The following is a 26,140-nucleotide window of genomic DNA, read 5'->3' as shown; positions in this document are numbered from 1 at the left end:
TTCGCTTGACCGTTGGGAATACATTTGTGACCTCGACCTTTTGGGCAATCGGCTTTTAGTGTGCTAACAATTAAATTAAATCCTTCACTAAATTTTCTGATTTTTGTGGCACACGGTATGCAAACTCGGTCAGAGAAACTATAGTTTTTGTCAGCAAGGATTCCCGTCTTTCGAAGTGTATCTGATAACATTGTACCTTTCACATGTTTGTTTACGTTTGCTATCGTTTCCGGTTTGCGACAGCTAGGACAGCGGGGAGCCGCGGGGAGTATTGGGGGCGGCGTACAAACTTCTGAGATATCGTTGCAAGCTCTCTCCACTTTCCCCCTCCCACCTCCACCCCCAAGAGAGCTTACTCGCAGGCTAAGGACTAGCCTCTGTTCCGTGGTGATGTGACCAGCTATTGCAAGTTATTGATCATTATTATTCTGTGACTGTTATTTTTGAGTCTGTGGATGAAGTAGTACAATGTGACCATTATTTCAATATTTTTGAGAATTTTCCCGTTGTTTGAACTCCAATACTTGTGGAATTGTTTAACTCTTAACAGGGCTCTGATTTTAATCCTACAATCAAGGACTAAGGGGTTTGGCACAAATCTTACAAAGTATGTTCTTAACTGTGACTTTTGCAATTGTGTGACCTTAGAAAGTAAGCCAAGTTATCTGTTTACCTCCATGCAATGTTGCAGTTAGCAAGGCATTTGTCCTTCACGGGTTCAACATTGTAAGGTGGCGAGGGTCGGTGAAGGGGTATGTTTCTTTCTCCCGTACCATTTTTCTGTTGCCTGCGTACGCATAAATGCGAATTTTTCCTAGCCCTTTTGGCCTTGATTGTAGTTGGTCTCTCTCACTTATGTATGCAATACACGTAAAAGGGAATCATGAAAGGAATGAAACATTTTTAACCGTGTATACAATTATTTATTTTACCTTCGTTTTGCACGTCCTTTACTCTCAATCATGAGATTATTTTCATCTCTTGTGCTAACCTGGTTCGAATTATAAAATTAAGAGTTTCCGTATTGTGTTCTGAAGATCACTGTCGCTGTGAACTTGACATCTGTTGCCAGTTTTAGTACTCACTGCACCAAGATGTACCCCATGGCCTTGATGGACCTCTCACCATTATCTGGTGAATAGGCAGCCACGTTTCCACACGTGTTGGAGTCATCAGGGTGTCCTCCAGTACCAAACCCGATTCTGGAGTCGCAGCTCAAACAATTATTTTCCTGGTTACCCAGGATACCGATCCTTACTTTGGAAAAGACCTGCCCACCCCAAGTACACCTTGCGTTAAACCCTTCCCTGTTACAGTTGCGCTGCAAGGAGGCTGCAGGCCCAAGGAGGTTCTTCCAGGTGTCACGACCCAGTGGGATAGCACGGTATTGCCCGTCAGCGATTAGTGAGTATAGGGAGCTTGCGTGAGTGTCAATGACAACAAAGTTGCTCTGATTGTGGACCATCATCCCAAGACAGATCTTGGAGAAGGACGTGCCCCAGTAAGTTGGCAACTTCGTCTGCGTTTGGTCAAACCCAGTCTGCCCTCCTGCACGATTGTAGGTAGTTTTGTTGCTCCAAAGAATAGAATCGTAATGGAAGGTGCGCTGAAAACAGAAAAAAAAAAACATTTTTCGGAATCAAAAAACCATAACATCAGCAAAGCAAAACGAAAACGGAAGAGTAACGAAGTAAAAACTAGAATGAATTTTACCTTTGTGCCATCAATCTTCATGACCGGCGTCCATCCTCCATCTCCACATCCAAAGTTTCCCATGTGACAGTAAACAGGAATCGTTTCTGAACCAAAAATCAGCGTGTACACTTGACTTTTTGTTGACCTGTTGTACGAATGGAGCAATTTAACTCTATTACTCTTTTTCTTCGTCACGATAAGACGATTACAATTAGCCGGAAAAAGCACAGTTTCGTAACGTTACAACAAAGGTGCATAATAACTTCAACCTCTCGTCAAAACAGCTGATAAAAATTTTGCACATTGTGTTATTTCTAAACATTATATTACATCGTTCAATTAGTAGTAGTAGTAGTAGTAGTAGTAGTAGTAGTAGTAGTCATTGTTTTATTCTTAAGCAACCGAACTGTTTTGTAACTACTGTGTTGCATTGTGTAAATGTAATGTTCATCAACCATAATTTCGCATTTTGGGGATTCGGAATTACTTCCTTCCTTCTGCAACTCCATAAATATATCTTTTAGGTAATTAAGTAAGAGGCGTTTTGAGGTGTTAAAATCCTTATTAAAATATCCTTCAATGTATGGTTGTCAGGGATAAATAATATGATTCCAAGTTTTTTCCTAAATGAACTTGAGTAGGGACACTCATAAGAGAAATAAAGCATTGTTTCTGGTTGTCGTTTGCAGAAAGAACAAAGATGCGCTGCAACGAATTCGAAGCCCATCTTGAAAAATTGAATTGAAAGAAAGAAATTGGCTCAAAGGTAACAGAATGAGGAAGGAAAATGCTTATTATAATGCTTAATTATAAGTTGAAATCATTCTTGAATGTTAACGCACAATTCGGAAAGGAAGCCTTTTTCAGGATTAGTAATCTTGTGGTATGTTCTTGGTTATATGGAACACACCATTTTGACAATTAAGAGCGCCTTTTTTTCATGACCGAGTGAGTGATGGCACAGGGTTCAAAAATTGACTACCCTCATATTTTGCTCAGACATACTCTATGATGAGTTAATAAACGTGGTGTATTTCTTATGTTTAGCTCTACTTTTGTTTTCCAGAAAATTACCAATAACTGTAACGGGCGCCGACCGTCACAAAATGGCGGAAATTAGTGCGTCGAGTAACAACACATGAACTTCGCTCGTGTAAAGGGCAGAAGGAAGCACGGTTTTTTCAAATTGGTATATTTGTGTAAGAGTCATTGGCAAACGATTCAAGTCTAAAACCAGGATTGTTTACTAAACTGGGAATGCACGGCACGAGTTTGAAAATCACCAATATTTCACTGTTTAAAAATCTCATTTTGGAGCAGTTTTTCAATAAACATTTTTCCCATGCGGTATAACTCAGAAGCGCTTGAAATTAAGGCTGTGATTAGTGGAAATAGTCTTCTTTTCAAGGATATAAAAATTAGTCTGGGGCTCTTAACTTCTGCACGAAAAAAACATGCTCTATGTCGAGAAAATCACAAACTCCACTTGTCAACAAACACAAATAATCGAATTAGTCTCTGTTATCGGAGCCAATATTCCAAGCAAATCTTAGTGCTTAGCACCTATTTGATTAGAAGGTCAACATTACAAGTTTACCTTGCTAAAACAGTGGCTGTAGATTGGTTTTCATTCCTACTTTCTCTTCAAAATTACCATCTTCCCTCTGACAGCGAGTTTACGAAATCAACAACTATCTGAACGATACCTGGGTGGCTCTTGTACAAACATCGGCGCTTTTCTTCGCAGTTTCAATACACCATATCTGCTATCTTTCTCTAACGTACAACTGAGCTTGTTTCATCGTAAAAAAATGACCATTGAGCGAGATTTTTTTACTGAGCGACACTGTCGTTTTGACTTCTTCAATCCATGCATATCATTTGTATGTCACGCAATGACATATCACACTCCTTACAAGGAAGGCTTGGTTACCAATATTCCTTCAGTTTTGCGGATTAGGAAATAATTTTGGTTTGTTAAAAAAGACACTCTGTGATCAAAAATTCTTAAAACAAATGGAAAAAACGCCAAAAAGAGCGAGATAGGTTAAGGAAGAAAGAACCACCGATCGACCAACAGACAAGCAGCCCGAACGATAGAAAGAAAAAAAGAAAGAAAGAAAACGAACTTGTAAGCAAACAAAGGAAGAAATGAGGGAAATAAACAAATGTAAAATTTAGAAGAAGGAAAGTAGTAATAAAATAATGGGAAGGGAAAAGCGGGAGCGCTCAACACTAAAGAAAACCAAATTTAATAAGGTGAACCAATACTAATGATATAATGACCATCGCGTCATTCAAAATTTTTAAACAAACAGATGATCGCGCAGCCACGTTGTCCTTCCGGATAACACATGAAATGGATATCAATTGCTCTTTTCAGAGATTAGCTGGGGGACAGTGCTCCCAAGATAAACGAAGACGAGCAAAAGAAAAAAAGTGCCCTTATCCTCCCGTTGCTTTCATGCGGAAAAAGCATCTCAGCACACACACAGTCTGTCGGCGTAAGTGATGTTGAGTCGGAGATCAACTTAATTTTAGCACGGTCTTCAATTTTTCACTGCACCTTGTGACATTTCGGGCATGACCATCTGTCCAGTTCATCCCTCCTCTTTGGGCATTGGGTGGTGGAGAGGTTCCCAACGATACCTTATCGAGCTACGCCAAAGGGAAATCGCGCAAGGCTGACCGCGGTATTAAGAAGGCGCTTTCGGAGACTATCTAAGACGTACCAGAGGCAACAGGTACAAATTTTCCCGTAAGGCAACGTAGTTTTGCTAATTCATGTTAGGGGAAGGTCAATATGAAATTTAAAAGTTGTGTCTTATTTTCAAACTGAGCGAAAAGCCGTAAGTTGGAAAAAAATTAACATATACTTGCAACAAGAAGCTCGCATTTTTAAAAACTAGCCTGTTTTTGGTGTGCGATAATTTAATTATAATGTTTATCACGAACTAAGATTTTTTCCGTAAATGAAACCAACATGCTTATTTTCCTGGAAACCCAACTATAAATGCAACGCTTATGCTTTTATTTTTATTATTATTATTATTATTATTATTATTATTATGAATACTTTTTATAGCCGTAGCTACTAATCTGTGAAGAACTTCGTTAAGTTCTCTCAAATAAACTGAACTCTGACAGTTACACAATTTTGTAGTCTCATTATATTCCCTCAGAAGCCCTTCAGACTAATCGCTGGTACTGAGAGTGGTCATATCCAGGGCTCATTACAGTGGTCTTTTTACATCTCCAAATTGGAGACAGGGCCGCCATAAAAATTTCAACGTAGCCATCCGAACCATTTGAGGGTCTAACCTTCTTCTCTAAATATTCCTGACCATGAGTATGGGTGCGGCCGTGGTTAGAACCCTGCGGTGCCTAATATTATTCTAGAAACTTTTTGTTTTTTTTTTTTATTTTCGGGAGCACAGTTATCCTTATAATTATCGTTGCTTTGGGTAGGAATATGCCGTGACTGTACATTGCAATTAATCCGGATTCATCGGCCATATGGAACTGTGTAGCTCAAGCTAAGCCTAGCTGAGGTTACAAAGGGCATTGAAAATGTTGTCCTTCTAAAGGACATTTGTTTGTCTTTTAGCATGTCACTGACACATCAGTTCATCGCAAACAGCCTTACATGAAAAAGATTCAGTCACTTTGTCTAGGCTGCATCTGCCAGCAATAAGATTCGTTTTCCAGGCTCTTATCTGCTTTTTGTTTTAAGTATGTTCTTCATTGGCCTTACAAGCTGAGTGCTAAAAGCATTGGTGGCATTTATACCACTGTTAGGCTAACCTTCAGGCGACACTTACACCACCGGCCCGTGTTACACTACCCGCCTTGAATAGCTTTCGCTAAACGCGCGTAGTGTACATCTGAATAATGTAAAAGATGATTTTAATAAATGGTTGATTTATTTGAACGTAGCTTACATAAAGCGCGAACTTTCTTATCGTAAAGAAGTAATTGTAATTGCCTTTAAATGCGGTTCTCTTTTGTTGTTTCAGTCTCGTCGATAAAGTCAGGCAAGGCCGGGCTATCAACCTGGACATGGTGTGCCCATTTGACACCAGCCCGAGTGGTACCATTCTGTCCACTGCACGTGCACGATGTACAAAGCATCTGCTTGTAAAACATTTGTACTAAAAAATCCCATCCTAAAAGATAAAAAGCTGGTAACAGATTTAGTACCATGTCAGCTAGGGGATTTTAAGCTTGAAGTCGGACGCAGACAAACTGCCGCGGAAAAAAATATAATCTGGTTGTTAATTTTGTTGGGTGTCCTGCGCGCTCGGTCTCATTGCGTAACAAACATGATCGTCTCATTCTACAGACGATTCCTCTTGTGTGCGTCTTCGGGCTGCAAAATTTCTTCTTCTGCGACTATAGATAATCGCATCATCGTTCTTAATTGTACAATTTAGTTACCTTATTTGCTATAGCTGTGTGGAGACTCAAATATGGTTAAATCTGTCAGGAACTGCAATGTTTCATGCAGGAGTCATACTTATGGTTGTTGATTACTTGTGCTTTGGTAAACATGGTCGAAGGGAAGATAACAATTTTGAAGGGAGAGTGGCGATGAAAAGCAATCTACAGCCACTAGTTTTGCAAGGTAAACTTGTAATGTTGACTTTTAAATCAAATAGGGTGCTAAGCACTAAGATTTGCTTGGAATATCGGCTTCGATAACAGACTCTAATTCGATTATTTGTGTTTGTTGACAAGTGGAGTTTGTGATTTTTCTCGACATAGAGCGTGTTTTTTCCGTGCAGAAGTTAAGAGCCCCAGACTAATTTTTATATCCTTGAAAAGAAGACTATTTCCACTAATTACAGCCTTAATTTCAAGCGCTTCTGAGTTATACCGCATGGGAAAAATGTTTATTGAAAAACTGCTCCAAAATGAGATTTTTAAACAATGAAATATTGGTGATTTTTAAACTCTTGTCGTGCATTCCCAGCTAGGTAAACAATCCTGGTTTTAGACTTGAATCATTTGCCAATGTCTCTTACACAAATATACCAATTTGAAAAAACCGTGCTTCCTTTTGCGCTTTACACGAGCGAAGTTCTTGTGTTGTTACTCGACGCACTAATTTCCGCCATTTTATGACGGTCGGCGCCCGTTACAGTTTTTGAGAATTTTCTTGAAAATACAGCCAGCTTTGAACAAAAAAAATATATCACGTTTGTTGGCTTATCATAGGGTATCTCTGAGCGAAATATGAAGATTTTGAATTTTTGAAGCATGTGCCACATTTTACTGATATCACGCGGTCTTCAACGACATTCTCTCTTAAAATCCCAATTAAATTAGTCCTTCAACATAAGGTTGTCAGCGATAAATAATACGATTCCATTCTCTTTCCTTAATAAAATTGATTCCCCGTTTCCAGATAGAACAAAGGTCTTCTGCAACAAAGTCCATCTTAAAAAATATTGAATTTGTCTAAAGTATGGAATATGGTATATGAGGAACGAGAAGTGCTTATTATAATGCTTCATCGGATAAGTTGAATTCATTCTTGAATCTTTACGCAGAATTCGGAAAGCAAACTTTCTTGAGGGCCAAAACGGAACAGCAATCTTTTGATTTGTCTTGGTTCTATCGAACTAGATTAGAGCTAATGCTATCACTACACGATAACACAATTACATGTTCATTCTGTTTAACTTGGAACTAAGTGTTATTGTGAGTGTGAATTGGGGAAGGGTGGTGAGACGATTCTCTACGTCTCACATACACCCCTCCCTCCCTTCGAGGTAGAAAAGTACCTTCACTAACGTCATTTGTGACTCTTCCAGTTTTGGCCAAATTTTGCTGTCCACTTTAAAAGTCACTGAAAAGGAAAGACCAATGATAGGAAATTTTTTTCTTCCTTCAGTCCTGACGTCTACATCCATGGATACAGAACCGAGTCGATACTTTTGGTGGACACAAATTAGAGAGACTTTGCAATTTAAGATTCACATGGCAAATACATCACTATGGAATAAGGTTGTTAAATGTTTTGCTAAACATATTTTATCAGTATATAAAACTGTTCAATTGAGGCCCTAAACTGCTGTTTAAAAGTAAAAACTAAAATCCAAGCTTTCGCCGATCAACGGCATCATCAGGGATGAGAAAATATTCCGCGCGCGCTGTATATATATGCAAAGAGAGTGTACGGTGAAGGGTGAAATGTGTAAAATATGTGGCGTATGTGTGAAAGCTATAGAAATAAACTGTGAGCGTTATACAAGGTTCTAATGATGGATTGTAGTCTCTAAAATGAAATAGCAGTTCCGCGAATTCAGTACATTCCTCTCGGGAATTGAGTGTGGGCTTGTATTTTCTGATGTAAAATGCTTCGTAGAGGCGTAGATTAGCGGGATCGTTTTCGCTCATAATAATTTTGATGTTAATGCCTTTATGGTCGTTATTCTGGCAGGAAGAGATGTGTTTTTTAACGGGGGAGTTATCGTTATTGAGATTTTCTCTTACGCGGTCATGGATGAAGCGTGTTGTGCTACCAATGTATTGTTGATCGCAGCTGTTGCACGTGAGCTGGTACACTGCATTTCTTCGTAAACACAATCCGGTGTTAGCGATGGGGCATTTGTCTCTGGTGCATTTGCGCTCCGTGGAGGTGTGGGATAGGGCTTGTCTGAGCGTGTAGGACTTGTGGGCAACGCGTACTGGGATGTTTTCCCTTCTAAAAATGTTAGTGATCTTGTGATTGAGTGGTTCAGAAATGTAAGGGATTTTAAGGTACGACCACTCCATGCCGGTAGGCTGAGAGTTTCGTTGAAGATTTTGTGGGCATTTTGCCTGCTCTATACTGTTCTCTGGGTAACCGTTAAGGCGAAGGATGTCATCGAATGCGCCCAGGTGTTGTTTTGTAGATGTATTTGATGAGCATCTGTCTTCAATGCGTTTTCTCTCGTTGCGAATGAAGTTGAGTTTGGATTTGGTTGGCATGGCTGACTGATAGTGGACAAATAGTGGTTTCTTGGCTGGCTTTTTGTAGAATTCAAAAGAGCTGTTGCCATCCTGTGATATGGTGACTTTGAAGTCCAGCAACGACAGCGACTGGCCATTCGGTGTTGTTTGTGGTTTTTCGATTTCAAATTTCAAGTTAGGGTGCACATTGTTTATTATCTTGTGGAAGTGGTCAGCTGTTTCTTCATTAGTCGTTTGGAGATAGATGTCGTCTACATATCTCTTGTAAGGGTTTATCATAAGGTGCAAGGAGAGGGCGATGGATTCAAGTTTATCCATAAATAGGATGGCCAATATGCTTGAAATGCTAGAACCCATAGGTAGGCCTTCTTTTTGGCGAAAAACTTGATCTCTGAAGGAGAAGTACATGTTGTTTAGCATGACTTGGAGGAGGTCTAAGACGTCTTGTTTGGAGAGGTGGAGTACTGAGTTTTGTATTCTGTCTGTAGCGTTGGTGATGGCTTCTTGTATAGGTATTGTGGTGTATAAGGACACCACATCGAGGCTACATGGATAAGGTAGCGCTTTGCTTGTGGTGAGATCGCCAGCTTGGATGCATCTAATAAGTTCGAGACTGTTTTCTAAATGGGCTGGGACATGTTTTAGCATAGGTTTGAGGGCGTTGGCGAGAAGCCATGAAATCCGTTGGGTAGGTCCGTTGACATTGGATACGATAGGTCGTATTTTGATATCGGGACCTGCTTTGTAGGTCTTGATGAGATGGTAGAATTTGGGTAGGTCTGTGTTTGACGCAAGGAAGCTCTTTTGGACAAAGGGAGGGAATTCATTTTGTCGGCAGATCTTCTTCCAGGCTGTGTTTACTTTATTTTCGACTGTCTTGGCTGACATGCGGGACACTTTTTGGTAGGTGTTGGCGTCATTAAGATGGTCAAGGGCGACCCGTGTGTATGTGTCCTGTTGTATGACGCAGAATTCAGTACCTTTATCGCTGGGAAGGCATACGTAGTTCTTCTCTTTAAGTTCTTTTATGGTCTTCTTGTCTGTTTTGTCAATATTTGACCATTTCCGTTGGGGCTGTAGTGCTTTGAGAGTGACTTGGAGTTTATGATGAATCCTCTGCAACTTGTTCTCAAGTTCGTCTTCAGACTGGGGTGTGTAGATGTGTCGGGTTTGTGGATAGGTGAGAAAATCTGACCTTTGAGGGGTTGACTCGCGATAGCGTTTCCATCTTATTTGGTTTGCTAGTCTGTAGAATGCGATATTGATGCTCGTGATTGTGTGTTCATTGACTCCAGAAGAGAGGCTGAACTTGGGGCCTTTGGATAGGAGGTTGATTTCTTGAGCGTTGAGGTTATGTGTGAGGTCGGTGACTAGCTTCGTTTGGTTTGATGTGTTGCTTGTGTCAATGTTGCTGTTACGGTTGGAAGCTGTGTTTATTTGGTTAGGTGAGTTGTTATCTGAGGTGTAGTTACTGATAGTATCTTTTCTGAGGTTGTTCAGTAGTTCAAGGAATTTTATGCTGTGTAGGTTGCTGGCGGTGTTGTATGCCAGGTATCTTTGGGAGCGGATCTGGGATGCTGCTTCAGGTGAGAACTGCGATGTTATCTTTTCGTTGAGTTGTTGTTGTTCGTGTTGTTTAATGGCGATGACTTTCCGTAGTGCTCTCTTGTTTTCGTTCAGGACGAAGCGTTTGGTTCTAAGTTTAGATTTTTCGGTGATGGATGTAATCCCGTAGTCATATGGTAGTTTGAGGTTTGCAATGGTCTTTGGAAAGACATTGAATTTGGAGCATTGGCGGAGAAACGAGAGTCGTTGTTTGTTGGCGGCTAGGGACTCGCTGTTGCGGAATATTTTCTTCACGAGGACGAATTCGGCTCGGCCCAAGCCTAGTTTCAATAATCTGAATGGCCAGTCGCTGTCGTTGCTGGACTTCAAAGTCACCATATCACAGGATGGCAACAGCTCTTTTGAATTCTACAAAAAGCCAGCCAAGAAACCACTATTTGTCCACTATCAGTCAGCCATGCCAACCAAATCCAAACTCAACTTCATTCGCAACGAGAGAAAACGCATTGAAGACAGATGCTCATCAAATACATCTACAAAACAACACCTGGGCGCATTCGATGACATCCTTCGCCTTAACGGTTACCCAGAGAACAGTATAGAGCAGGCAAAATGCCCACAAAATCTTCAACGAAACTCTCAGCCTACCGGCATGGAGTGGTCGTACCTTAAAATCCCTTACATTTCTGAACCACTCAATCACAAGATCACTAACATTTTTAGAAGGGAAAACATTCCAGTACGCGTTGCCCACAAGTCCTACACGCTCAGACAAGCCCTATCCCACACCTCCACGGAGCGCAAATGCACCAGAGACAAATGCCCCATCGCTAACACCGGATTGTGTTTACGAAGAAATGCAGTGTACCAGCTCACGTGCAACAGCTGTGATCAACAATACATTGGTAGCACAACACGCTTCATCCATGACCGCGTAGGAGAACATCTCAATAACGATAACTCCTCCGTTAAAAAGCACAACTCTTCCTGCCAGAACAACGACCATAAAGGCATTAACATCAAAATTATTATGAGCGAAAACGATCCCGCTAATCTACGCTTTTACATCAGAAAATACAAGCCCACACTCAATTCCCGAGAGGAATGTACTGAATTCGCGGAACTGCTATTTTAATATTTCATTTTAGAGACTAAAATCCATCATTAGAACCTTGTATAACGCTCATAGTTTATTTCTATAGCTTTCACACATACGCCACATTTTTTACACATTTCACCCTTCACCGTACACTCTCTTTGCATATATATACAGCGCGCGCGGAATATTTTCTCATCCCTGATGATGCCGTTGATCGGCGAAAGCTTGGATTTCAGTTTTTAGTTTTTAGTTTTTAAACAGCAGTTTAAGGCCTCAATTGAACAGTTTTATACATTTTTAACCATGCTGCTGAAGGACAACATGAACAGATTATATTTTATCAGTGTAGAAATTTACTCTAACATTTACAAACTGCCTGAAAAAGAAAATAAGAAAGAAAGAAAGAAAGAAAAAAGAAGAAAACAATTTTTATATCAAAGCCCTGCCTGTAAGAATACTATTGCTGAAAAGGCTTCAAGAGGACAGCTGATGACGGAAGTCATTAAGTGATTCTGTTTGCCGGAAATCGGGAGGTAAGCTGTTCCAAAGTACCGCACCACAGTAGCTAGCACTGGTTTTCAAAACGTTGGTGCAGATTAATGGAAGTGAACGTTTTTTTCGCTCCCAACGAATATTTAGTTATGTTACAAAGGTTGGCAAATAGCTCGCTTAGATACTCAGGTGAAAGAAAATTTAGAGAGTATAGCTTCATACATTTGTCGTTGGGTGCGTAATTTTCTCCACCTAATTAATTAAGTTCAATAAATAAATCATGAACATTAGTGTTATAACTGGAAGAGCTTAGAAAGTTACCTGTATTTCTCGTACTGTTCCTTACAAGAAGAGGCAGGTGGGGCTGCAAAGAAAATTGCCTGCATTAACTTTCAACTAGATGCACATATATGAGGTAACTGTCAACATGTAATACATAAATTAACCAAGTTTATACAGTTCTCTTTAGACGGAGACTGGAAAAACAAAAAGCGACAAGACACTTCTCAGTCAAAAAGAAGCCCCGTCCCTCCCCCGCAAAAAAGGAGTTGGCAAAAATAGCGGTACGATCATACCTTCATCATCGAAAAGAATTTCGTGTCGTCTATGATCTACGTCTGTTCTAGATAATGTCCTCTCCGGCTGAGCAAGTTTTTAATCTGTCATATGCCGTTCCACATTATTCAGTACAATTTTCATTTTCGCTCTAGTTGTTCAAGGCAGGCTTGAGGTAACCCGGATACGCGTTATTCAATCAATTAACTGAATTATTTTCAAGTCACTTATTTTAAAGGCCAGTAGATTATCCTGGTCCTACATTAGTTGGGCTTTGGCTGTCGTCAAACCGTATATCAGAGAAATGCTTTTCAGGAGGAGAAAAATAATCCTAGTTGACCTATTTTTCCTAAAGGGAGTGAATTTGGCGTTAGTCGTGTTTCCAACAACTCGACTGTGGTTAAAAACTAATGTCTGTACCTTCTCATTGCCTACCTGGTTCTTCAGTGCACTTGTACACGCGTTCAATCTCTGCTGCTATTCTATCAACTAGATTCTTAACGTCTACTTCTTGTTTCTTTATCTCATCTTTTTGTTTGTTGATCGCATTGACAACCTTCTTTTCCTCGGGGGAAGCTGCAAACAGTTTTTAAAAGAAAGCGGTAAGAACCATCTCAATGATTACAGTCAACGTCTTTGCATAACCACCCTTTGATCACTTCTGAAAAATACCAATCTTTTTAGTCAAAGAAAAATCATGATAGCTGAAGCCATTCGTAACTACAGGGTAATAATTCGTGATAATTCGGTAGAAGTGACTCATGTCACGGTCAGCACTCGTTTCCATATCTTAAACTATTTACTTGAAATTAAATGAAGGGAATCTTAGGTTAGCCCAAAATAACACTTCGGTTAGCCTAAATAGAACTACGGTTTACCGAAGGGAAATTTCATTTATTATGGTAGGGGGGGCGGGGGGGGGGCATGAAGATATTGAGGGAGGGCCTGGAATTTTAGGAACATGTTTTGGGGGGACTCTGGAAAAGTGATAGGGTCACAATGGGGGCGCACAATTTTTTCCTTGATATGAACAGTGTCATTTTAACGTATGAATATTAACGAGCAAGTTTCCAGTAAGGCCCGGTTCATACGTCGAACTTTACATGAGCCGAACCTAATCATTTGGTTCGGCGCATGTAAAGATCGACGTATGAATCAGTTAGGCTCAACAGATTTGTATTTGGGTCGACCCGCCGTTCTATTCGACTGCGCCAGTCGAATAGAACGGCAAAAGTTCGACTTCGATTCAGACGTCGAACTTTTCATGTGCCGAACCAAATGCATACGTTACGTATAAATTATATAAATTATATCTATCCCAGAGGTCTGTGCATTCCATCGAGTTGGCATGTGCGCAAAGGACTTCATTCTGAACAAGATGGCGGGAAAAGAGGAATGTGCTTGTTCTTCTTGTTTCGAAACGACTGAATATACTTGTCTGAGATGCGAAAGATTAAAAAAAAAAAAAAGAATATTCTTGATGTGCACACGCACTTCAAACCGACAGAAACTTTCCAATACAGGCTATATCAAAGGCGGAGCGTCAAGACTTCTCAGAACAAAATCTTCAAAAACAACGTTTGAAGAAAACATTACTCTATTCAAAGAGATTACGCAACAGAGGTTACCTCGATAACCTTATAAATGAAACTCTTTCAGAAGTCGACCTCCGCGAAAGAATGTCGGCACTACAAAACAAACAAAAACCCCGCAAAAACATTTTGAGGTTTGTTATGGAATATCGCCCTTCTGTGCCTAACCTAAAACAATTCAGATGAGTAAATACAGGAGCCATAATCAGGGATGGAGACCGTAAGCGTGGGGTCCACGCGTCCCCATGAGTTGTACCAAAAAAATCTATTTTTAGAAAAAATTGCCCCCCCCCCCCCCCCCCACACGTCATAAACCTGCGTGAATACACGCAAATTTGCGTGGGGCTACTACCTTATATGTGACACGGAAAGCAGCTGTGAGAGTCTACTTCCTTAAATGTGGGCACTGAGGAGATATTCCCTGGCAGAATTTTAAAATTTGGACGCCATTTTGAACGGGTAGAAAAAAATTTTAATTTCTCTACGCGCGATCCTGGCCGTTTACACGCGTGCACGCACGCACATATGGCGCAATGTTTTTCTAAAAATAGATTTTTTGGTACAACACATGGAGACAAGCCCACAAGTCAAAATGGCATCTCGTTACGGTCTCCGTCCCTGATTATGGCTCCTGGTAAATGACACTTGATGGAAAATCAGCCTCTGCTAAGGGAGATCTACAAATACCCTTCCTTACTTTCGTACTGAAAAGGGAGATCTTTCAAAGACGTACTCGTAAGAGTAAATTAGCTTTGAAGGTCATATTCTTCCTATCTCGACCAGTAGGAGCCGTGTTTGGCCCGTCTTTATTATTTTACCAAACAAGCTCTTCCATGTCAGAATTCATCTTTCCCGCCATTTTGAATCTTGTTGAGTAAAAACAACACCCGCTGACCACGAAAATCTACTTTCTCGCCTTAGCTTTAATTCAGGTTCGACTTCAGTTAGGTTCGACGTCTGAATCAACTGCTGAACTTAATTATTTGGGTCGACCTTAATAGGCATTAGGTTCGGCTCACGTAAAGTTCGACGTATGAACCGGGCCTTAAGCAATCTATTGTCCGTAGCAGCAAAAGTTGAATAAGTTCAACCACCTCTTATCTCATACATTATCTATGTTTTCATTGGAGTGTCCAGTGTTCATGTCACCATCTATAGGATTAGCACTTCATTGAGTTACTACAGCGTGTCAACTTGAAAAATTTCTTTCAGCCCCCAAAAGGCGTCCTATTGTACCACAGGGTACCCAGACTCACGAACAGATCACGTAGTTGCTAAATATGAGATTTGTATACAGCTTTTGTGCTGGTTTAGGCAAAGAATGATATCAAAATTCGCTAAAATGTGACTTATTAAAGGCTTTAGAGCAGTCCAGAACACAAAATGGGCGACAATCGATATTGCGAGTAAAATTTAATACAGTAACTGGTTATGGTTATTTTTGTTCGCTCCCTAAGCAGGCCATAACAGTTCCATATAATCGTTTTATCTCTGGGTTCGAATCCCGTTCAAGCCTGACTTTTTTTTCAGTTCGCGACTGCTTAAAGTGCCACTACGACGAAAATTTTTACTTCTATTTTCGCCCTTTTCGTGTTCCAATCCATGTAATGAGTTCATAATTGCAAAAATAGCTATTAATTAGCTTTATACAAGCTTACTGATCCTAGGAATAAGTGGCCGAAAACCGTCGAAAACCTGTCCGCCATTACTCCGACGGCAAAGTGACGCCCGTGGTGATTCTAAAATGCGGTTGCTTGTATGAGATCTTTGTGTGACGTCATACGCGCATCGAGCATCGTGCGTTCATGGCAAGAACTCAGTAAACCACAGTAATCGTAGGTCCTAAAGTAAGTGAATAGGCAAGATTAATTGTAAGATTCGCCTTCCAGTTTGGTGGAAAGCGACCTAAAGGACAATTTTACCGATTATCTTGGATTATAATTTCCTTGGCGGTGGATTTGGAGTCGTATGACTGCAAAGAATACGCTTCGAAGACACGCGAACAGCTCATTCAAGCCTGGGATTTACATGTAAAGCCGATGAAGAAACGTATTCACTCCGGCATTTACTCAGCAACTGTATTGGAGGTAGACATATGGTTATTTAATATTCTGGGTATGTTTTCTATTTGGGATTAGAAAACAGAACCTAATCACTATTCGCAGAAGCACTTGAGCAACAAATTATTGAATAGGATGGATAACTCCAGACCAATACATGTTGATGTTATGTTGGTGGCGTGTATGGTGTTCGCAAGTATCAATCGAAGCTGCATAATGAGTCAAGAAAAAAAGAACTATTAACCTCGTTTTTTATGGTTCAATAAAGCTTTGACAAAACTAAAAGGATGTATAATTAACTTCAGTTGAAAAGTGGGTAGCTATAGCTGTAATCTACAGAATATTTGCAATATTACAATACTACAGGGCTGTAATCTACCAGGTATTACCTGGTTAGATCCCTTCCTCATTCTACAACTTTCAAGCAGTAAATGAAGTGATCATGAGGGGCCTAATATTTTAACGCCACAGTCCAAGTGACATTCAACAATAAATTGTTGTAAAGCCCTCAAATGCAGCTGGAAAACTAAAGATTAATAAGAAAGTTTAGGAGGACAGCTAAGGAGGAAACCTTAGTAGGCTTGCATCATATCTCACCCATTTTTGTTATTTCAGTAATGTTTGTTCCTTGGTCAATGAGGATGTGTGAATCTGAGTGAAACAAGCAAACCAGCCTCTTGATCTCATTTAAAACTGACACTATAATATTTTATTGTAATCATTTTACATGTTGAGTGTGAAGAGCCAGCATAACACTGTGCTGTCTAACAGTATAATTTGTGTTTTTTCCCACAAAATCACACAATGTTCACAGACATAAAATTGAAGTATTATAGTTATGAAAGAATGACCATCCTTTCCACAGATATACCTTAATTATTCTTGGAGATTCTACCAGAAATGAGATTTAATGTCTTTTTTCTTTGGTGTTTTAAATTAAGAGCCAAAAAACTTTAACTTAAATTTTCACACAAACCACAGCTTATTTTTTGTTTTTGTTCAGCGACATGAACTTCATTTTAATTTTTTTCTATCTTGTAATTTTTATCTTACATGACCCCACAAACATTTTCATGCTTTATACTTATACTATGTGTTTGTTGTTTTTCTATTCTGTTTAGCTTTTTCCATCTGTCAAATAGCCCTGGCTTTCTTATGTTGGATGTTGATACCTTTGGGTTTTTACTTTGGCCTTCAAAAAATTAACAAGAACCAAGAACAGGGCCAGCTTTAAATATCAAAGCCATTTTTTATGCCAATAATACCACATTTATTACGTTATTTCATTTTATTATTTTTTTTTTGGGGGGGGGGGGGAGGGGGCTTTTTTGTTTTGTTTTTGTTGTTGCTGTTATGACATAACACTCAAATCTCCCTCACTATGAACAAGCCAACAAAATAATTGGCCATCAGTAAACAATTTCCATAATCCCTTCACTGTTTATATTAATGTCCTTGACCTATATCCAGGAGATTTTTTTGAAGACTGTCCTATCAGCTTTGTTGGCAGTTTCTAGGATCAAATTTAAAGGTACGCCTTTTGCTGTGGCCCTCTCTGATAACCATATTCAACACTGAGAATACTTAGAGCAAAAGAGTGCATACCATGATCCCACTGGCCAAAAACCTTCCCTGTATAAAGATAAGTTTACCCTTGAAGTCAGAGGCCAGTCTTGCTGTCTTCTCTCACCATGCCTGCAGCATTGTGGTTCTTGATGACATGGTTATGACACCAATATTAAAAAAAAACCCACACACATTCAGTCTGCATGCATTACCAGTACCTATGATATGATATCAATACTAAATATTGCAAAAATTTGCTGGTAGTTCTCCTCCTCTCCCTTCCGTTTATAAATTTGCACATTATGTACAATTTAAACCTTAGTGTAAGAACCTGGCTCATTCTTCTGGACAAGCTATGTTCTGTAACTGTGAAAAATGCCTTCATGCCTCCCTAAACTAACCCAAACAATACAGATCCCAATATTTTAAGGTCCAGGAAGTGTCGTTGACAGATCTAAACTAAAAGCTAAGCGAGATTTACTATGGCATTATTTACCATGGGTAGTCCTATTTACCATGGTGTGCTTAGGTGACCTTGTTGATGCCTTTGTACTGTCTCTGGTATATACCAAAACAGTGCAATACTTTTGTTAGAAATTTTTATGTCGTACAAAAAATGCTATAAAATTGGCTGTCCATATCAAAGACTTTGCCAAGAAAACAAAAGAAGGCACAAATACAAAATTAATTCAAACACAAAGATGAAATTTACCAAGCAGTGGTAGTTTTCCACACTCTTTAGAATAGGGTATTGGACAAAATACTGTCTCATAATTTTGTCAATTTGGTTCATTTGTTCTCTTTAGTACAAACTAATATGGTTTAAATTGTAGATATTATCTTGACTTGTCCCAGAAGATAACTTTCATGTATAATATTCACTGCAAGTCTGCACAAAGGTGCAGTCAAAGCATCTTTACAAGTGATGTTTAAAACAATTGCTCAATAATGGTATTATAATTAGTTAATAACACAGACCAAATAGGATTGCCACAAGACCTTCTTGACTCACAGTAATCAGTGATGGTTACATTAGATAATTTTACAAGTTGGGGTGTCAGTAGGTCCACATCAGCTAGAAAGTTGCCTGCAAATTTCATCTGACCTGTACTTTCACATATCATGTGATTGTTTCAATATATAGAGATCAATTTTTCATGTCAATGTCACAATCATTTTAAAGTGTATATGACACCAAATCTTTTATCAGCTTATAAGGAATAGCTTTCAAAATGATGAAGAATGGCATTTATTTTATTGCGATAGCATTCTTGGTTGCCGAGTTATTCAAGATTTAGGCTTATGCAAATTAGACAACTTGTGACGTCACAAGACTGACACAAAATGAAGGGAAATCACAAAATTTGGAATATGTACGCAAATACTACATCTACAGGGTTGAAATTTTGCAGGGTTGATGTGCTGACAGAACTACACATTGTGATAGTGGCTATGATGTCACCATAGCAACGTACTCGTTACCAGACCTCTACCTTCCCAAAATGACAAATGCCTTATTTATTGCTCCAAAGTCAAACAGAATTTCTTATACTTGTGCTGCGTAATGTCCATATTCCCTCACACCCACTGAATAAACATCAAGAGCAAAAAGCGCTTCTTGGGAAGGGAAACTCTGATTTTACCCTTTGGATGGTGAGGGCCTGGAGCCCATTGTGTTGCCATGGAAATGTCATAGTGGATCATATCATGAAACTTTGTGATGAGTATAACAACTCTACAAAGTTTCAGTTCTATGCAGAAAAAGGCTTTAGAGATATTCCATTTTTTGTGATTTCCCTTCATTTTGTGTCAGACTTGTGACGTCACAAGTTGTCTAATTTGCATAATCCTAAATCTTGAATAACTCGGCAACCAAGAATGCTATCGCAATAAAATAAATGCCATTCTTCATCATTTTGAAAGCTCTTCCTAATAAGCTAATAAAAGATTTCGTGTCATATACACTTTTAATTACAATTGCTCATTTAATACAGATCGAAAATCTCGCCTTGCTGTGTATTCTACAGTCGGCAAACAAGTCTTTCAGAAATGTGTTGGGTGCTTTGTACGAAGAGAGCATTCGAAAAACTCGAGGCAGTTGATTGTCAATATTATACCACAAGCAATTATTATTATTATTATTTCTTTGAATTAAATGGAGTATCTATGCACTTTTATTTTACCGAAGCATGACACATATAGGAAGTAGACGTAATGAACACTAGACAAACAAAGCATTACAATGAGCTATAAACAAAACATACACACCACCACTCCGCGCCACTTGCTTTCATTGCACGCACTCATGAAAACAGTTCATTTCCGATCAGTTATCTTGGCCTAATCGCTTCACTTAGTCCCTCGCTTTACCCTGGAAAAGTAAGCATCGAGGCAGTAGCATGGTATGACAGTCCTTGCGTTTGAGATTCCCTCGAGGCAGCTGTCGAAGTCGTCGAGAGGATATGTCTTAAGTACTTCGGTGCGATGTACAAAAAGACGATTTGTCTGAAGAAATTAAACCCCTTTTGACGTATTTCAGAACCATAAATTTTCAAACAACCACCATTAGGTTTCGTTCGGGTGCCCACAATACGTGTGCGTTGTAAAGACGGCCCTTGGCCCACTAAAATAAAAAGAAATGTCTTCTTTCCGCGAGATCGAACTTTCGAAAGCAGGCCATGTTGTTGTGCGCGTATGACGTCATATTCCTGTCGGTGCAACTAGATCCAGCTCTCTATGTATTTCACGGCCATTTGTCGTTCGAGTAATGGCGGCACAGCGAAGCTGAACTTCGCGTTTAAAATAACTGGTCTTCCCGTTGGAATTTCGATGTAAAATTTGGCGTGGTAAGTATTTATCACTTCTACTTTCCAAAGCTGAAGAAAAAAAGAGGTGCAAAATTTTGATCGTAGTGGCACTTTAAGTTGTACACTAACTTCGAGGATCTTCCTTCTATTTAATCTTTTATACGCAGTTGAAAATATGTGTTTCATATATTCATAGCGGAGCGCGGAGCCCCATAGCTAAGAGAATTTGGTAACCCGTGAAAGCGAAAAATTTTGGTTTGGTTATGACGTCACTTGTCCACCCGTACGACCGTCCGTCCGACGGTACGCAATCCCACAATGCTAATGCGCCCGTGTTTGTTTGGCGGGAAGTTGCATGGCGATGGGCGAGGTGCGTTTACAACAGAAATGATAAAGAACACAAAATACAAAGTCAATTTATATGTTTTCGTTGGATATGTTGACAAACGTGGAAAGAAGAGAAAGAGAGAGAGAAAGAAATCATGAAAAGCGGGGACGATTAAGCAAAGTTCAACGTGAAAGCGAGCGATAGATAGCAAGTTAGAGCAGGCTGGCCGGAAAAGTAAGTTTAAAGAGGCCTCACATTTGTCTATATCACCCGTTTGTGATCAGTTATGGCAACTTTCAGAACTCTCAAATAGCTTTACATAGACACTTTAATCGCTTTCGATATCAGCAATATTCGAGAAGAAGTTAATTTTTGAAAAATATATTTCGTGGTCGTGTTTTTCATTTACACCGCACGGCTCTCATGTGATTGTAAACACACACAAGTTTCAAAGTTCTTAAATAATTCTACCAAACACCGAAGGGTATTTTTCCGTATTCTCCTTTTGTTAACGTTTATTTAGAGACTAGAATTATCAATAATTAGGAGAAGAATGGACACAGCTTTGAATTTTCAAACGTTTTCCCCCGGGAGCTATTTTAATAACTTGCTCTCGCAAAAAATACCATGTTTACGTAATAGGCCATTTTCATGATGGCGTCATTTTACTACAACTACCAGAATTCATTTCGTTTTCCTTTTCAAATGCAAATTTTGTAATCCCAGTGGAGAGCAAAGAACAATAGCTCTAATTAGCATGAGAAAAGAAAAACAGGAAGGATTCTGGTAGTTGTAGTAAAATGACGCCATAGTGAAAAAGTCCTATTCCGATGGCCTTTTAAACAGATCATTTGTAAATTAAAATAATATCTTCCAGGCAAAAATCGATAATTTATTATGCTACGTGTTTCAAGCTTTACACAGATACTTTAATCGTTTATTAAATTCTCGATACCTTTGATATTCGTATAGAAATTAATTTTTGAACATTTTGTTTCATGACCCTTTTTTTTTTTCATTCGCTCCGCACGGCTCTCATGTGTTTGTAAACACGCACAAGTTTAAAAGCTCTGAAATAATTGTATCAAAAGCCAAAGACTATTTTCCCGTATTCTCCATTTGTTAACGTCTATTTAGATACTAGAACTATTACTATAGGAGCAGAATTGACACAGTTTTGAATTTCCAAACATTTTTCCCCGGGAGCTACCTTGCTCTCGCAGAAAATATCATGTTTCCGTGATTCGACGGCCGTTTACAGGTCATTTGTAAACGCAAATGCTTTCTTTCAGGCAACAATCGATAATTTTTCTTTATGTTACGTATTTAAGGCTTTACTGACAGATGCTTCAATCGTCAATCACAGTGCGACGCACTGTAAATTCTCGATACCATCGATATTCGTGTAGAAATTATAAATCAGTTTTGAAAAATATTTTTTCGTGGTCGTGTTGTTTTCATTCGCACCACACGGCTCTCATGTGTTTGTAAACGCACGCAAGTTTAAAAGCTCTAAAATAATTCTACCAAACACCAAAGACTATTTTCCACTGAATATTTTCCATTCGTTAACGTTTATATAGAGACTAGAATTATTGCTATAGGAGCAGAATTGACACAGTTTTGAATTTCCAAACATTTTCCCCGGGTCGCTCAGTTGCTCAGTACACCAAAATATTATCATGACGTGTAATTCGACGGTTGTTTACAAATCATTTGTTAACGAAAATGCTTTCTTCCAGGCAAGAATCGATATTTTTTCTTCAGGTTATGTGCTTCAAGCTTTAGACATTTCACCCGTGATACCACCAATATTCGCAGAGAAATTTTTTTTTGAACATTTTGTTTTTGAGCCGTGTACATGGAATTCATTTGCGCCGCTCTGCCTTCATGCGCTTGGACTGTATAAACACGCACAAGTTTTTTAAAAACGCTCTGATATTTCGGGCTACAGCCAAGCGTTAAAGTGTTAAAATTTTTGTAAGGTCCAGAATTATTTTAGTAGGAGCGATATTGACTGAGTTATGATTTTCCAAACATTTTTATCCGAGCGCCAAATAAGTCTGGGAACCCTGTTAAGCAACGACGACGGTAGCAACAACATTTGAACAAAAGCAATCACTCCGCAATTAAATTTTGATACATTTCTTTGCCGTCCTCCGCAAAACAATAACGTGAAATGACCTAATTTAAGGAATTTGTGGAGAACATGAGCAAACGACGGTGAATTTTGCTTTCTCTGTTAACTTGAACGCAACTCGTACCAATTTAGGCAACTTGCTAGCTGTTTACTAGTCTAATGCGTTTCTGAGCAACAATCAATGTTTTTTTCTTTATTTTACGAGTTTCAAGCTTTACAGATATACTTCAATCGCTTCGATAGGATAAATATTCGCAGAGAAACTAATTTTTGAACATTTTGTTTCGGGGCAATTTTGTTCGCACCGCACGGTTCTCATTCAGTTTTAAACACACTAAAGATCTGTGCCAAGCAACCAAGAGTGATTTCCCCGTGTTCTCCTTTACTTGGCGTTTATTTAAATTTCAGTAGGAGCAATATTGACTGAGTTGTAAATTTTACACATGCAATGAAGAGAGAATATAAGTTTAATTTAGGAGTAAACTAACAACGATAAAACTTAATGTCAGGCATAAATTTATTGTTAACCTGCGCTGTGAAGCTTCCTACCGCTTGAAAATCCGCGAAAATAGATCGATAAAAATAGCAAACGGTGGATCTAAAGAAGGAACTTCCGGAGTAATTTCTTCCACTGAATTTGACCTGCTCCTTCTTCCCATCAAAAGCACACTGTTATGCTCGGTTATCATTCGTTGTAAGAAGAAGTAGCGAGGTGAAAGCACTTGTTTGCCATGACTGATTTCAGTTTCTCAGCTAAACAAATGTCAATCCGATCCAAGTTTTTAGCTTTGACGCAAATGATATTTTGCTGTTTCTTGTAAGACACGAAAACTTAACGTTTAGGAATTTTCTTTCTAGCTGCAGCACTTGATTTCCATGTATTTGTGGTACAAACAACTCGGCTTAAACAGTCGAACTCCAAAGAACTTGAACGAACTCGTTATTTTTGGACACAAAATGAAGAAACCAACGAAATATAGAACTGGCGTGCTCAGCCAATCTGGAGCGAGTATTTTCGCCGCTCGACCTATCAGGAGTATGTAATTTTGTCCTCTGTATTACATTGTTGTTGTTATTGTTAATGGACAGTTTTTGCTGCATATGCACTAAAATATATATAACTGCAGAAAGAATGAGGAAGTAGTAACGTTATTACGTTCATACGCTAAGCAGATTTCTATACATGCTATGAAAAAAATTGGAGCTCCGCTTTTAGGCTTGGCTAAATATATATATTATATTCATATTCATTTACTGTATATCTCGGAATCTGTTTATTGATTAAACCTAGGCACCATGCGATATTTTTCTACCCGCTACGTCTTAAAACAATTATATTTATTGGCTTGACTTTTTTATTTCTTGAACAATGAACTCATTACACTGAGCTTATAGCACCTAAATATTCAGTTTCAATATTTTACCTTCAGTCCCTGTAGGCTGTTTTGTCATCACAGTCACTGGGAACAAGATGAGAGGGAGAAGGAACGCTTTCATAACCGCCATCTTTGATTCTGTCGCTAAAAACGGTGAAGTAGTCAATCTAAAATCCCACATTGATTTTTGAAAAGGAAATTTGTTTTGATAACTTTTGCATTTTTAAAAAAAATTCAAATATTACTGAAAAGTGAGATCATCCGCTTACCTTGAGAGCCTGTCGAGCTATGCAATCTATTGTAGATGCGCAAGACAAGGTCTTTTTAGGTGCTTCTTGTGTTCCCGTTTCCACATCGGACGAACTGTTTTGTCTGCGCTAAGGTCAAACAATTTTAAATGAAACTGTATATTGTTTTTAACTGTCAACTGTCAACTTCGTGGTAGCTTCCTTCTAATCGTCAAAAAAAAAAAAGAATGTCGTGATCAAAGTCATTAGCACGAACGTGGAAATTGATAGCCTCGCACGAATCTTGCGTGTGATTGGTGAGTTAAAACAGTCATCTGTAACTTAACTTTTATCATACTAATTAAAGGGGCAGTGTCACTTATTTTTAGTGTCACCTTCCAAAAACCATATTTGTATTGTTGTAAACATTCTAATAATTCTTCAGTGTTGTTAACAATAACCTTGCTAGTACACAGAAACTATTATCATTCATCTATATCTGCGGATGGCTAGGATGGAAATGGATTGTAATTTGAAAAAATTGGCCCTTTTTTTCAAGTTTCTTCTGAGTATTTTGGAAAAACTGCCAAAATCCGATTATAGCCTATTTTTCGCGGCGAAGTCATTTCATATTTTCTTCCCCATGTACGTTGTAAGAGCAATTTCATGTTAGAAAAGAGATTCTTGGTCAAATATTTGAGCTGCTTTGGCCAACATACAACAAAATCTCCGTGACGGTGCCCCTTTAAAATTGAAAGAAAGATGTGAAAACGTTGTCAAAAAAATCTATCAAGTGGAAACGATACGGACCCGAGGCCCTGTAAAAATAGGGTTTTAGACAGCCTAGCCTGTTCTCCAGCTTGCCCCTTGTTGATGAACGGTTTTCGCTTGATTTGAATCATAAACAGAAATAAAAATTTGAAGGCAATTTTCTTTGTCGCAAACATGAACATAGTGAATGTATCATTAAGTTCCTCATAGATCAAATTTGTTGCAAAATTGATTTGCTTCAAATCTTGCATGTAAATTACTCTTTGCACAGTTACTTTAAAAACGCTTATCGTAAAGGCTCTTAAGAGTGGCCGTCTGTAATTTTCGACTAATGTGTTTTGGGTAAGAAAAAATAAAATTCCTCAAACTTTCTCAAAACAAAGGACTAGGTAACTGATTTACATTAATATAACTTTTGGGTGACTCAAATAAATATTTTAGCTGTAGGACGAATAATTTGGTTTTTCGGCTCTCTGAAGGCGCTCAGGGGTCATTTTACTACAGATCGTAAACATCTGGGTCTGGAAATAAAGCGTAATTAAAACTAAACGCCAAGTTGGAACTCGAAATCAGAAGACATTTCTGATTAATTCAGGACGGTTATTTCCAATTTTAATAAAAAGCTGAATATTTTATCGATTTTTTAACTTGTCTCTTTTGTGAGCCATTTCGGCAGTTACAAAAATCGGCTAAATTCAAATGAAAATATCGCCAATGGTACATTACTAGACTTCATAAAAGTACACCCCAGTTAAAGAGCAACGTCTTCCCTTCAAATATATGCAATAAAATTTTGGGGCCAACGTACCTACGAAATTTGACAGTTGAAATTACAAAGTGCACTTTCGTAAACAAACACTAAATTTTCAAATAGCTCAACGACGACGAGTCAATGACATACGGACGAAA

At 38.8% G+C, this 26,140-nt stretch overlaps 4 protein-coding genes across 6 annotated transcripts in view; 2 read left to right on the top strand and 2 right to left on the bottom strand.

The window, feature by feature from the left end:
- LOC146458735 (uncharacterized) overlaps positions 1-26,140 on the top strand; it is a 257,490-nt gene that overhangs the window by 153,681 nt on the left and 77,669 nt on the right. The window lies entirely within an intron of this gene.
- Positions 1-26,140, top strand: part of LOC146458736 (uncharacterized) — a 256,692-nt gene that overhangs the window by 180,853 nt on the left and 49,699 nt on the right. The window lies entirely within an intron of this gene.
- LOC146458738 (uncharacterized) overlaps positions 1-26,140 on the bottom strand; it is a 94,167-nt gene that overhangs the window by 44,026 nt on the left and 24,001 nt on the right. The window lies entirely within an intron of this gene.
- Positions 940-24,584, bottom strand: LOC146458739 (putative skeletal organic matrix protein 5). 2 transcript variants are annotated; one of them, XM_085090330.1, is made up of 6 exons: positions 24,503-24,584; positions 24,282-24,377; positions 12,800-12,940; positions 12,131-12,173; positions 1,714-1,840; positions 940-1,606 (listed from the first exon to the last, which is right to left on the bottom strand). In XM_085090330.1, exons 2-6 carry the CDS (start codon positions 24,361-24,363, stop codon positions 1,082-1,084), a joined length of 918 nt encoding a protein of 305 aa, XP_084946456.1. In that variant the 5' UTR covers positions 24,364-24,377; positions 24,503-24,584; the 3' UTR covers positions 940-1,081. The 2 variants fall into 2 exon arrangements, with proteins under 2 accessions (XP_084946456.1, XP_084946455.1); XM_085090329.1 differs by lacking the exon at positions 24,503-24,584 and having other exon boundaries at positions 24,282-24,437.

This window comes from Pavona decussata, unplaced genomic scaffold, assembly GCF_977016875.1.
Source record: "Pavona decussata unplaced genomic scaffold, jaPavDecu1.1 SCAFFOLD_229, whole genome shotgun sequence".
In the NCBI taxonomy this organism is placed as follows: domain Eukaryota; kingdom Metazoa; phylum Cnidaria; class Anthozoa; order Scleractinia; family Agariciidae; genus Pavona; species Pavona decussata.
Note: the sequence above shows the minus strand (reverse complement) of the source record. Positions and strands in the feature narration are given on the sequence as shown.

Excerpts from the sequence above, each read along its gene's own strand:
- LOC146458739 (XM_085090329.1), bottom strand. The coding sequence starts at position 24,414 with ATGTGGGATTTTAGATTGACTACTTCACCGTTTTTAGCGACAGAATCA. Across the intron at positions 12,174-12,799 it reads CAAGTGCACTGAAGAACCAG|CCCCACCTGCCTCTTCTTGT; the intron begins GTAGGCAATGAG and ends TTTTCTTTGCAG. Across the intron at positions 1,607-1,713 it reads TGAAGATTGATGGCACAAAG|CGCACCTTCCATTACGATTC; the intron begins GTAAAATTCATT and ends TTCTGTTTTCAG.